Source organism: Harpegnathos saltator, unplaced genomic scaffold (assembly GCF_003227715.2).
Source record: "Harpegnathos saltator strain DR-91 unplaced genomic scaffold, Hsal_v8.6 scaffold283, whole genome shotgun sequence".
Classification (NCBI taxonomy): domain Eukaryota; kingdom Metazoa; phylum Arthropoda; class Insecta; order Hymenoptera; family Formicidae; genus Harpegnathos; species Harpegnathos saltator.
Window position 1 is genome coordinate 1111629 of NW_020230076.1, and position 13898 is coordinate 1125526.

The window sequence follows — 13898 nt, forward strand, 5'->3', positions numbered from 1 at the left end:
GCTTATGATTAAAAAATAGCACGATACTTTATTGAACGGTTCAAGCATGCATTTTATATATAAGTATGCAAAAAAGCAAGCGCTGGGTCTCCCTTCTCGAAGCTACGATACTTTGGTCACGAGACACCGATCCGTCTTCATCCGTGAGATCGATCAGGGCGGAAAGAGCGATCACTCGATCGACGAGCCGGTCCGATCGGCCCATCTGACTCGTCGCGCGATCTCAAAGTTCCCTCCGTGAATCCCGTAAAGATGCCTCGCCAATATCTCGGCTCGGTCCTCCTCGGCCTCTACAGCCATTCGTTTGTAGCGGCGGACCGCCAGGAGGCAGCCAACGGTCAGTGCAATCTGGATGATTAGCCAGAAAATCAAGAGACCCAGAGCCAAACCCGCGTCCACGCAGAAGAGGCCGTCTATGGATCCTGAGAAAAAACGATCGCCGTTAGCGTGCCGCACTTCCGTCTTGAAATCTGTCGAGCGCACGAAAACGTGACTCACTTTCGCCGGCGATTAGCAGGGTGTCAGGGATTCCATTATCTCTGGACACCAAGTAGTCTGCCGTTATCACGGGACTTTGAACAACGATGGACAGCTGCAGTGGCATGTCGGTGGGCGTGAGGTTCTTGAACATTTCCGTCACCTCGTCGGCGACCGTCGTCTCCTCGGTCGATCGTCGTCTCCTGCCGTATGAGATCTGCCCTCCTCTGCATACGGTCTTCGAATGAATCACGAATTTGTTACCATACTAGCATCCCTTTCCTTAATACTAATTATTCCTAATACTGATCGTGATTCATAAATTGCAAGTCTAACGCAAGTCTAATCACGATCTGAGACACGAAGAGACACCACGTTGGAGAAAACGCCGGGAAAGGTGGAAAATGCGAGAGCTGCCTACTTACCGGCTTACACTCCTTGAAACAGAATCTAACGATGACGTTGAATCGAACAATCTGGCTGTCAGGAAACTTGAAGGCAGTGAATGTTGCGATCAGGGAGCGATTGTCCGTTGGATCTTTCAACAGTGCGGGGAACGTCGCCGGATCCGTCGGGCATCCGACTTGGTCAAGAAGAAGATAAGAAGAGTCCCCGGATGCGCTACTAGCTACGAGATGTCCGGCGATGATATCGTAAGGACCTGTTGAGCCGATAAATCATTTTATTCTTTCAGGGCATTTCGTTCACACGATTTTTACACGTATTTTACGCGTATTTGTCAGCGGAAGATCAAATTTTGCGCCCCTTGCAACCAAGGAATTTGTAGACGAAGCGAAAGGCGTATCGTTTGCCGCCAAGGAAATAATTTTGGGCTCTTTAGCCAATCGCTACGAATCACGGGTATTCGTGCACGTTTGGCTAAAAAATGCTGAAACCACTCTCCTTTCGTTTCAATCGAATGGCCGCGTGACCCACCGTTCGCAGGCTGGATTTCTATCCTGAGCGTAAGCTTTTGTCCCAATTGCGTGACGATCGCGTCCTTATTTTCCTCGTTGAGGATTCTCATTGTCACTATTGGCACCTCCGACGACACATTCACCACGGTTGACGCAATCGGCGGTATGCCTGCGCTAGAAACAGCAATCGGAATCGGGATATCGAGAGAATATATTCGCTATAGCGTGCCTCGCAAAACCTCGGCGGTGTAACATAAGCGCAATGAAATCGTAATTAAAAGATGAACATGTCGGTCGTTTAGCCAGAGATGATACGCTAAACGGGACTTGTTTCACAGACTCACTTTGGGTCCAAGAAGGAAAAACTCGAGTGAACAGATACATTCCTCGGCTCTGGAACCTCGCAGTCGTCCAACGAGCATCCGACTTTCACCGACTGATCACCTAATCGTTGAATGATCGGATTGTACTGTATCACAATAATGGCCCATACCAGCGTGTGCGTTCTGCAAACGAGAAGGGGCTTCGTGAAACGGACCGCGAATTATTGGTAAATATTTGCTACTTCGCCACGCGTGGCTTTTTCTTTCGTGGCGTTTTATTCGAGCGTTCGGTTACCTATTTTGCTTATCGATAGAGAAGGCGGGCGTGAGACCGCACATCTTGTCGGATCCGCTGAGGTGTTCCACACTCGGCAGCGATATTTTCAATATAGTCACTTTTCTCCCGTCGCCATGAACACCGCAGGTCTCCGCGTGGCCATTCACGTACATCCTTCCCTCGAAGGGTTCCGCGGTGGTCAGTATCACCATCATGATCGAATCTTGGCATTGCACTCTCACTGCGAAACATCGCGAACGTGGCAAGGTTCGACTCTTCCGTTTGTGCGTTAAGGCTCTTTCGGTTCCTCGCCGTGGAACTTTTCATTAACGACGCCAGAAACGAGGAAACGCATCCTCGAAATTCTTACGCGGCGTTTCCGAATAAGAACAAATATCTGTTTGAAGAGGAACACTTCAGGTCGCTAAAGTTTATTTGTAAAATACTCCGAAGCCTACACTAGGAAAAAGAATTTAGTAGCTCTAACAAAACTGTTTAGTTGAGGCATTTTTTAATAGCAACCAAATATCTTGTTTAATATAACAAAATATTTAGTTGTCTCAACTAAATATATTTTTCTGCTTTGTTCTCTGGACCAAAAATGATTTTGTTCTTAGACTTCATGTATGAAAATTAAGCATTTTAGTTATTTTATCCATAAAAATTACATAATAACGAAATATTATTTTACATAAACTAAAATAATGCCCGATGGATACTATTTTGTCTTTCCGTGCACTAAAATTTAGATTTTATATATTAAGAAAAAATTGTAGTATTTTTAACAAAATTCGTGTAGTTAAAAATTTTTGGTTGCTATAACAAAAGTATTACGTTACACGAACAAACCGTAATCAAACAAATTATTTGTTTACAGGAACGAAACAGTTTTGTTGGGCGTATTATAACCAAATTATTTTCTTGTTACAACAAAATTTTGGTTCACGCAACAATACATTTTTCCTATGTGTATGCCTCTCCCTTGAGAATCAATCAACAGCAGTAAAATGGCTGTCGTAACGCTTGACTGTACGGAATGATTGCGCGTGCGAGGCCTCACATTACAGTGATTTTACACTTGTTGATTGACCATCAAGAGAGAATGAGACGCTAATGGTCGGAGCATTTTACGCTCCAGCGATCTGAAGAATTCGCGAACATCTTTTTATTTGGAAATGACACGCGAGACTGTTCAGCGTGTCGCGAGCATCCAGGAGCCTTAATACAAGATCTCTCGCCAACATACGATCTATGCAGGCCTCCCGTTCCTTGTAGATCACGTTGCGCATAGGAATCAGCGAACTGACTCCGAGAGCGATCGTGTCGTCCGAGTGCAGCTGACAAACCGTCTTCTTCCTGTCGTTGTGGTCAACGGTGTAGGCCCTGCAGATGAAACCGTCCATGCCGCGATCGCACCTCTCTTCGCACTAAAAAAGAACGATCGGATGAGTGATCGGCTCGCTCACGAGCGAGCCGATGCCGTTAGGGAATATAAGAGATACCCGTTTATCGTCGAGTCCCGGTAGCGCAACGTCCGAATATGGCAATGTTACGTTCCGAAATTCCGCGTAGGAACAATAGCTCCTCTTTGCTGCAGAACATACGAAACTCGACTCAATGCAGATGAAACTCATGAACGCTGCGGAGGGAGGCTTTCGGTGTCATGTGCGTACGGCTAACATTCCACATAACTCTCATGTGCGAAACAATGGATTCATATATACAATTGCTCTCTTGCAAAGCCAGTCTCTGCAAAGCATGCGGCACAGGCAGGATGAACGAAATTTTCAGAGAGTTCAGCTGTATCCTAAAGTCGTCCATGCTGCTCTTGTAGCTCCCTTTAGCTGTGTAACAAGAGGCAGTTCGGCTTATAGAGACTTACATATGTTATGGCACTGAGACTGCAGATATTCATCCCGATACATGGACGTTCCGTAGGCCTGCGGCTTGGTGCCCCTCTCGAGCCTCGATAGCCAACACGTGCCGACGGAGTCGTTGGTCGACAGAGGCTGACTCGTGCGGAATTGCGCGGACCCGCAGCCGTCGCCTGGGAAAATTCGTTTTACACTCGATCGCCTCTCGCTCTGGCGAGCCTCAATGGTGTTGTTTAGGATCAGCCAACTCGTCGATACGATTGACGATCGACAATCTCGCGCTAACGCTGCAAACCCGAGTGTGTTATTTGGAGACGTGTATAAGCTGAAGCTTCCTTTACGCGTATCTTGTCTTGTCTGAAATCACGTCGTTTAAACGCGTTAAGTGATATCGAAATGCATCAAATCACGTGACTTCGGACGACAAAAAAGTGTCAAAATAACACACTCGGGTTTGCAGTGAACCCTCGACACCTTGGGACACGTACCCGCTTTCAAACACTCCTCGTAACATTGGCTTCTCCGTAAGGACGTGTTATAGACCAGGGCGTGTTCATCCTTCAAAATAGCTCCCAAGGTTCTCTCCACTTGCCACAACCTCTCTTGCTTGCAGCTGGCAGGAGCTCGAATACGAAGCAGAGAGCTTTCAGAAACGTATTGCGAATTCACGCGAAGACGCGCGGAGGACGCGAAACGGACGAGGACGAGGACTTTGGCTCACTTTGAGAGAGCATCACACCTTGCATCTTGCTTCTACGTGATAACTTGAAAGCTTGACTAAGATACCCTTTGGGTGCTCGTCCCCTGGTACTCTTCAATGGACACGCGCTGTAGCGAAAATTAGTTTCATAGGAGTCTTACCTCTAACGCAGATCTTATGAAAGAAAGTAGCGTTAGCCTCGGGAACGAGCTCCTCGCCGTTCGTCTGCACGCTGTAACAAATGTTCCTCGCAAAGTCGATCACGAACGCCGAGCAATTTTGTTTCTTGCACCTGCAACAGACGAATCGTTTCCGATCAGCGGATTTTTCGCGTCTCCACGCGGAGACCTCGGGATAGGCGCGAATGCGATGACCTCTTTCCCACAAGAGGCGTTTCTGACAGAGTCCACGATCACAGTACTAATACACCTGTGCATTATGTAACGTTGGAAACTGCCCGGCGAATGATCGATTAGCAATCGATAATTACCTGTTGAAACAGGGCGCGACGATACCGTTGTTTCCTACGGCATCGTTTCGATATAATGGGCTTTCAACAGAATTCGCTGGCTTGGCTGCGCTAACCTTCTCCCAACCCGTATCTTGATCTCGGCAGTTGTAGACGCATCCTGACGGGCACAAGTTTTATCACGATTATTTCATCGTTTGCGTTTATTTCGTTATTGTTGTTCTCCCGTCAATTCAGTCTCGCTGAAAAATCGAAGAGCATCTCCCCGGGCTCGACTGGGAGATCCCAGTAAATCCCAGTAAAAAAGATAACAAGTGAACATAACTGTGTAATCTTCAGGATAATCTCGCGTCGTTGAGAGTTCTGTCGCTCACCTGTCCTCGCAACGAGGCAGCAGATGAAAATCGTGCCGACGGAGCGCAGCATCGTCGTCGCTGTCACTTTTCACACTTCCGAGCGCGACGGAACAAAGTCGACCGCGAGAGACTACTTCAGCGATTCCCCGATAAACTCGATCAATTCAGCAACGGACATTCCCTGCCTCGCACCGATGATTCGATCACCTGCACGTGCAAATATTCTCATATAACAGCGTCGTGTCGCGCGTAAACGTACTGAAACGCGTACGCGCGTCATTAAATCGGAGAGTACGTTCCTTGTCCACTAGAGACCGGGTCTAATAGGACACTATGCGCACACGTTAACGACGTGTTTTTTCAGCGACCCGCTTCTTTCAAGGCTTCGAGATAATGCAACGTTTCTCAATAAGTGTGTTCACGTGCGTAAAGTCATGCATATCATTTCTCTCACGCTTTGGCTCTTATCTGTTAACATTGCGCGCATAAACGCACGATACAACTCACCGCGAAAACGGCTCGTGGAAAGAAGAGGGTTTTGTGCTAGAAATCGAATTTATTCTCCGCTCTGTAATTTATTCTCCGCACGCGGTGCACCAGCCGCAATTGTCTCGTACTTATGAAAACAGTGATAAAAATGCGCGATAAGTAAACCTAACGGAACGCGTCGGGAAGGCAGGCGATTCCACGTGAAAGAGATCTATTTTTCGATGAAGGTGAATTATATAACGAATTATATAAATCTCGTCGCTGGTAGATGAATCCGTGGGCCATGAGATCTATTTAAAGCGAGAAAATTATGCTTGCAAGAGAGCGACTGAAAACTGGTGGATCTGTGGCTCATTAGCGCGTTATTATTATATCTATGAAATCGACTCACGCTATTACGCAAACGTCGTCGTCCCGTCGCTCATCTCTCTCCCTCTCTCTTTCTCTCTTTCTCTCTCGTGACGATTATCGCACTTGTCTGGCATTCGAGGCGCATCGCCTCGACTGGTTGAAGCAACAAGGATCGCCGTGCATCCGCGACCTCGGCTTCACGTAATTCTCGACATCGTCCAGTTATCGTACGCTGGCGGAGTTCACTCTCGACGGACGTTTAGTTGTCGTTTCATGCACGAGAGCGAACAGAAAGCGAGATCGACCAGGCTGCCGTCCCACTAACCGATTGCGAGGCAGATCCGTAACGAAATGAAAAGCGATCGTCAGGCGAGCCACGGCGGCGGATACAACGTGGAAGAGCAGAGGGGCATATCCCCAGTCGCGCCATCCGCCCACCTGATCGAACGAACGATCGGATGCGCCTGGGAAAATACCGGTGCGCGCATCCATCCATCCATTCACCTGCCTTGAAAAAAACCTGTCGTGAAAAAAAAAAAAAAGAAAAAAAGAAACGATGGCGAGGCCGGCGAACGATTATCCGGTATGTCGAAGCTCTACGCTCGTCTGATTGCACGTTCACCGGCCGGTGACACAAATTCGGCCTTCGCCGTCGCTGTTATCAACGACGACGTGACATCAACGGCTCGATGTTCGATCAGCCGTGAAAGAAATATCTATCGCTTCGAAACGCATGTTCGCTCGCAGTTGGAACTATTATGGCTATTAGAGGCGTAACATTTGTAAAGATTGCCTGAGGAGATGCACGCACTGGTACGATAAATGCTCGTACGAGAAAATTTCGAACGACAAATATCTGATTATAGCTACGCAGGTCTCTTTTGTCCGAACGATAATCGAGATAGCGTTCACGACGGCTGTGGGTATTAACAACAAATTTCGTTTGCATTGTAATCTATGGAAATTACGACGAACGCTTATTTGCACACGATGCGACGCGGGATACTTTCTCGATGCACCTCCGATAGGCTTGAGCAGAAATTTGGTTTGAGGTAATGCATAACTCGTCCGGTTCTTTTATGCCGCGGAGCGCGCTAATTGTCCTCATCGCTCGATGAGATATATTATTTCAACGAAATAATGAGATCAGAGGAAAGCGTCGTGTCATTTGCCGCTCGGACAACCCGTAGCCCTTTGACGGACTTCTTCCCACGATGTCACAACAAGCATAATTGAATAAACATCGGAAGTCTATATCGATAGAGAACATCGAAACTCGCGTGTCCTTCGTTTTACGTAACTCGCTGGCATCGTTTACGCTCGTTGCTCAGCGGCGTATATCGACACGACGAAACGGAACGACCAGTGCATGCTTCGCAGCGAGAGATTTTTTACGAATATACGACGACAATTATTTGTCGCAAATATAATATTTACAATCGACTTTCCTTCCGTAAAGCTGCAGGTTAACAGTAGCTCGTGTCACCGAATCTGAACACGTCCGAAAAATACTCTTTCTCGTTGGCTCAAAAAGTTGGATGAGTTTATCAAGTGCTCACGCGTATATGAAGTAATCGAGAAGCGATACTTAATATTTTCTCTTTACAATACATTCCATTCTACGTTACATTACGCACTACCGGCATACCCGCAGCTCGGTGTGTCTGTTTCGAATTGACAAAAAATCGAGTTTCACTTTTGTTTAACGATAGAAATGTTAATGGGACGAAGTTAAAGTGAAAGCGAAGCGAAAAATGACACGTTCACGCGAATACAAGAATGAAGGTATTCGTTCGCAAAGAAAGAAAAAAGTACAAAAACGAGATATAAAGTCGACAGGCGAAAGTATCGAAATTTCGTTCGAATTATAGAGGTATTCATGAAAGCATCGAAGTTCATTGTTGCCTCACCGCGCCGAGCCTATCGCGACGCCCACCGGAACGGTATCCGCCGGTAATATTGCCGGTACTGACAGTGGAATACCGGAGTGCGAGCGTAATAGGAACAAACACGAATATCTTCGCTCTTTCCGTGTGTGTGTGTGTGTGTGTGTGTGTGCGGTTGTGAAACTTTCGCAACGCAAGTTAGCTTGGCCGGGCTTTGCTCGGTGAGAAGGTAATTTTTCAGCTACGAAATCTGCGAAACCATTTGACCATTTTGACGCATCGACTCGACCTTTGGAGAATGAAGACAATCGAATAATCGGATTACAGTTCTGTATATTGCAATAATAATGAGATATATTTTAACAACAAGTTGTTAAAAAGAATTGTACTTGACACGGAGAAGAGTTACGACGCATCTGCGGGATGCGCAATGCTCGAGTTAGTAATTCTGCAAATTGGACACGCGTGACCCGCGGCGTCACGTTATTTCGCTTATATATTTTACAGAAGTGTGCGTCGCAATTAGTGATCGTTGTTAATCGCTCGGTAGAATTAGCGCGTAAGAGTCTACTGCGATCTGCATCGCTTCCACAGGAAGACGTACGCCAGGAGATGGAAAACGGCGTAGATGCCTGCCATGAGGACGATATCGGTCCAAAAGCCGCCCTCGTCGAAGTCGTAGCGATCCAACACCTGCGAGCCCTCGGTTAGGCAAGGCAGTTCCGGCTCGCTAGTTTCGCAGGCTATTTGCGGAAGACAGAAATATGCATTACGCATTACTCCTGCGTGAGAAAAATGCGCGAGTAAATGTGCGGACGCATCGTGCAGTGTGATTGCGATGAGCTAACGTACATATATTATGCACGCCTCTCCATTGGATGATGGTGAGGGCTTCCGTCGAATGCAGCAGCCAGGAGAAATATTTCAACCATCGAACGTATATCGGCAGCGAGCTGCGAACAGACGTCAAGTGCAACGTATAAAGAGAAAAGAAAGAGAAGGAGTGACATGTTAAAAAGAGAGAAGTGATACGTCAGCAACGATAAATATGATTTATAATAATAATATAAATATAATAATATAATAAATAATATGATAAATAAATATAATAAATAAATAATAATAAATGTAATAATATAAATATGATTTATAAGAAATTGAAAAGGTGACTCCATTGAAGAATCGACTCCATCGGCAGGATAACAATAATCTAGACAACTATACACCTCAGCATCGTGTCGATAAGTACCTGAGTTTGACGAAAGGTCCCATGGTTATCATGAGAATATAGTCGAAAGGCACTAGATACGCCATCGCCAATGGCACGCTCTCATAGACGGCCGAGAAGAAACATCCTGCAACATGAAGTTTCGCTGAATATGCATGTACGGTTAATTGTTTATTTAAACGATACACTGAGCTGTGAAAACGTATGTTTCATCGAGTGAAAGATTCTGTACGGACATTTGCTTGTAATTTCCGGCAATCTTTTGTTCTTTATGCGGAACTAACAGAGTCCTAGGATTAGCGAAGCACTCACCGCAAGCGGTAGATACGTTCATGGTGAATACAACTACCAACAGCGTGAAGCCAAGAGCATCTATCGCAGGACGCAGTCCTGTTAGCCAGTATATTATGACGGTGAAGAGCACCGGTTCCACTAGCAGACCGGGTATCTGAAAGTTTCGACTCCGACAGGATAGCGCGAAGAGAATCGTCGGCAGCAAGCGCGATAACTGACGAAGAGAAACTTTACTCACTAGCGATATCATTCGCGCTACGTAGTAAAGATGAATCGAGTACATGCCCGCTCGGTATTCGCGGAGTAGAAGCGGCAGTTCTTGCGGGATCAACGCCAAGGTCGCGTACATGGGGAAGAAGGTGTTCTCGCACACCAGGATATATATGATACCCTCTGTAGCTTGAATGCCTAGTTGGTCGAGGTTGACAGCGCCTACGAAGCACAGGCCGGCGACTACCGCGACGCTCTACGACCCGAGAGAGAGAGACTTGTCGTTGGATCGTGATCGCACTCGTGCGCCAAACACTTTGGCGCTATTACTCACCACTTTTTGCAGGATCCTGATCGACTGCACCGAGGGATCGCGCAGGACTTGCAGGAACCCGCGGTGGATCAACCAGTACAACCGCAGCCAGCAGCACGGCTCTTCGCTGAAGAGAGATCGCGAAGAGGAAAGTTACTTTTCACGTACAAAATTCTTCTACTTTTGCTTCATCAGGCTAAACATCTTACAACTTTCTATATTGCTTCTATATTATTATTATGGAATTTTCAACAAATGTCGCGCATGATACTTACAAGACGCGCGATTTGCGGACGGAGTCCTTACACTGAAACAAGAAGATGAATTCCCTCGGTTTTTCAATGAGTTCTCTTCTCTTTCTTGTTTGGTAAATAGTACTATAATATTTGAAATTATAAGAAAATAGAAAAGGTTTCTAATTAAATTGAATAAATTAAAGTTTTTCATATAATTTGTAATGTAAATGATTGCTTGTTAAAAAATCAAAAAGAATGTTTTATTTATAGTACCTTTTGTATCAGGGTTTATAAAATAATATTTAAAAAATTTTGAAGTCTCGAAATTATAAAAGAGCTAATGAGCTAATCGTACACTTATCTTACTATTATCTCTCTGATTGCGCTTACAACGGACTGCGGACGAGCGATCTCGAGCTCCCGTTGCAGTATAACATCGATCTCGTTGCACGCTTCGCTCGTAAGGAAAGCGTCGCAGATCTTCTGGGCGGTTCTCCCGCTACCGTCCGCGTCGCCAGGTGCAATCGCCAGGGTCGCCACCAGGAAATCAGCTAGGTTGTAATTACGCGGGCACGTGTACCCCTGGCTGCAGAAATTGCAAGGATAGGTCTGGAGTGTACTTCCAACCCCTGAAGCTGTCGCGGTTCCTCCTGCGAGGGAAGTGCAGAAAACGTACCTGGAGAAGAACTGTACCGCTTGCGCGCTGGTACCCGCGAACGCCATCCTGCCGCCGGCCAAAAGGATTATACGGTGGAAACTATCGAAGATGACGGAGCTGGGCTGATGTATAGTGCACAGGATCGTCCGGTCTCTCGACGCGAAGGAGATCATGTGAGATACGAGGACGCTGGCCGAGTGCGCGTCTTGTCCCGTCGTCGGCTCGTCCAGGAACAGTATCTCAGGGTCTGTCAGCAGCTGGAGAGAGAAAGAGAGAAAGAGAGAGAGAGAGAGAGAGAGAAAGAGAGAGAGAGAGAGAGAGAGAGAGAGAGAACCGCGGAATAGGATGCAGGACGAGCAACTGACGCAAATTTGACAGATGCGCTACCTCAGTAGCGAAGGCCAGTCTTTTCTTCTCGCCGCCTGACAAGACCTTGCCGTCATCACCGCCGCCGATGCGGATATCGCGTCTCTCGGTCAGACCGACGTCCCTCAGCAGGTGATCGATCCTCAGTCGCACGTCCGACGTGTGGATCCTGCCGTCTAGTTTCATCCTAGCCTGAAACCATCGAGGTCGTATTCGTCGCGCAATCACGCTGATAATCGCGCTGGTCGTCGCGCGCTCATCGAAACTCACCATGAACCAGATGTGCTCCAGCACCGTCATCGTCTCGATGAACATGTCCTCCTGGTGCATGAAACCACTGTGACATCTCATGTACGACGACGTGGTCGAGACTCCGTCCACGTAAACGTCACCGTGCACCACGATGCCGGCTGCCAATTCGTAGAGAACAGAGAAGAAAACAAGCTCCCTTCTTCCGTTTGCTCTTTTTGCCGAACACGCGGTCGTTACGAAAAGCATACTTACGTCCCGTGCGAAACGCCAATGTCGTCATCAGCGAGCTTTTCCCGGCACCGCTGCGTCACCACGAGTCGGGGGTGCACAGGGGTGGCGGGGGGGGGGGAGGAGAAACATTCAGACACGTTATAATTCGCATTCAAGCTCGATCGGCAAGGAAACTCGAGATGACGCGCCAATTCAGCGGGCATTATGACGCGCGCGCATTAATTTCAAAACTAAGAGCTGTAATGATCAATCAATCGTGACTAACGGCGGAGTCATCAACTTACCTGCCCCCGAGGATCGCGGTGAGTTCACCCGGTAGTACCACACCCCGGACTGAAAAAGCGACGATCGAACGATCAGCGTCTTCTCGTCTCGAGTCTCATTCGTCGGATTAACATGCATTAGACATACCGCTGTTGACGAGCTGCTTGCTTATGGTTCGTCGGTTCCGGTCCATCGCGTAGACAGACAGGTGTTGCCAAGAGAGCGTGGCGCCTGTCGCACGATGCCGCGGCGCAGCTGACTCCGGCCTGACGTCGACGGCGTTCGGCACTTGATGCAAGATACGGAATCATCAGTGATCATAAAGCAAGAATCATCAGCAAATCGGAAATTATTCGCGAATCTTAAGTCACCGATTACCGCCGCGTGAAATCTAACGTGTATCCAAGACTTAATACCATCCAGCACCATGTTCTTCTTCTCCTGCTCTTCCTCCCCCTCCTCCTCTCCTTCTTCTTCTTCCTCCCTTCTTCACACCCCGTTGTTTAATCCCACGGTATTTCCGCGACGCGGCACGATCTTACGCCGTATGCAACCTAGGCCCGGACGAGCCGACTACGAGAAGATAATAAAAGATGAGATCCGACGAAACAGCCGGGCACTCGGTGCGCCACTGGAAGCTCAGAAGCGGAAGCCTTACGCGCGTATGTACGTGTCCAAAGGGTGAGAAACTGACGAGCCACGAGAAGGAGGATCGGTGCTAAGGCGAAAGAGAAAGAGCCGCCGCGCGCGCGCGCTTCTCACCGGCGCGCTGCCACCACCCGATGCACCTGATGCACTCTTCGTCCTCCCGCAAGCAAGCCTGCCTCCGCAATCGAATATCACGCGTAAGCAAAGCGGCGACACTGATTAACGCGCCGTGCACATCTGCGGTGTCAACGAACGCCGGTCGCCAATGTCGCGGGCTCGTCGGAGACTCGCTCGCGTCGATCGCGCCGATCGCGACGGATCCGCACAGCTGCAGTCGCGCGTTCTCCGCCGTGCGACTTATTGCGCGCGAATCACCGAGGTGCGGCGCGGTGTTCATCGGCTTTCGATTAGGGTCTGGCTAAATCGGCATCGCGACAATCACGCAGCCGCGATCGACCGCGATGACGATGGCTCGACTCGAACGTGAGATGCGTAAATGCGTCCAAGGTCCTCTTCGCCGCGTTCGAAAAATTCCCCGCCCTCCTCCGCCGCCGCCCCTTCGCAGTAAACGCTCTCGTGGTGCGAATATCGCGGTAATTGAGAAGCGAAACCCTATCCGTACGTCAACGAGCGGACGAGTGGCGAGTCTCTCCAGGCCGATCTGATTTCCCGCTGCTGGAATTGTCGCGCGCGCGACCTCTCGACGACCGAACGACCGCGGTAGCCTATTTTTCCGCCGCTTCCGTGTATATCGCGTGATCCGCCGGCCGGATCAAGGCGATTCGCCACTCGCTCGCAATCACCGGCGAGACGCCGATTGCCTTCGAGTCGGATCGGCGAAGACTCGAGCGAGCGCGGTCGCGATCGACACTTTCCTTTTCTGCGACGCCGCGCGCGCGCGCGAACGTTTCCCAGGTTTGTCTCTTATGTCCTATCGCACATGCGGTCGCACGGTATGCATGGCAACCGGTTTTGTAACGATATCCAGGCATACGCAGGAGCGTTCGGCGGGAGTACAGGAAACGCCGGCGCAGGGGGGCTGCGTAGCCCCGCGTGTTGTCTCGCCGGGACACGTTTCC

General features: G+C 48.5%; 2 protein-coding genes across 4 annotated transcripts; both read right to left on the reverse strand.

The window, feature by feature from the left end:
- Positions 1-2: 2 nt before the first annotated feature.
- On the reverse strand, positions 3-6748 carry LOC105189233 (uncharacterized). The gene is made up of 14 exons (XM_011151198.3): positions 6274-6748; positions 5412-5600; positions 5059-5197; positions 4730-4860; positions 4357-4491; positions 3877-4041; positions 3497-3585; positions 3241-3421; positions 2013-2235; positions 1739-1900; positions 1414-1568; positions 903-1138; positions 499-715; positions 3-422 (listed from the first exon to the last, which is right to left on the reverse strand). The coding sequence occupies exons 2-14, from the start codon at positions 5461-5463 to the stop codon at positions 172-174; spliced, it is 2136 nt and encodes a 711-aa protein (XP_011149500.1). The 5' UTR covers positions 5464-5600; positions 6274-6748; the 3' UTR covers positions 3-171.
- Positions 6749-7533: 785 nt separating this feature from the next.
- On the reverse strand, positions 7534-13596 carry LOC105189235 (protein scarlet). 3 transcript variants are annotated; one of them, XM_025299556.1, is made up of 15 exons: positions 12830-13596; positions 12588-12744; positions 12319-12459; positions 12192-12240; positions 11929-11978; positions 11695-11834; positions 11446-11616; positions 11077-11315; positions 10791-10986; positions 10440-10471; positions 10186-10291; positions 9660-10107; positions 9369-9474; positions 8972-9072; positions 7534-8862 (listed from the first exon to the last, which is right to left on the reverse strand). In XM_025299556.1, exons 2-15 carry the CDS (start codon positions 12598-12600, stop codon positions 8687-8689), a joined length of 1968 nt encoding a protein of 655 aa, XP_025155341.1. In that variant the 5' UTR covers positions 12601-12744; positions 12830-13596; the 3' UTR covers positions 7534-8686. The 3 variants fall into 3 exon arrangements, with proteins under 3 accessions (XP_025155341.1, XP_025155342.1, XP_019699785.2); XM_025299557.1 differs by having other exon boundaries at positions 9660-9795; positions 9880-10107; positions 12588-13589; XM_019844226.2 differs by having other exon boundaries at positions 12588-13596.
- Positions 13597-13898: the final 302 nt, after the last annotated feature.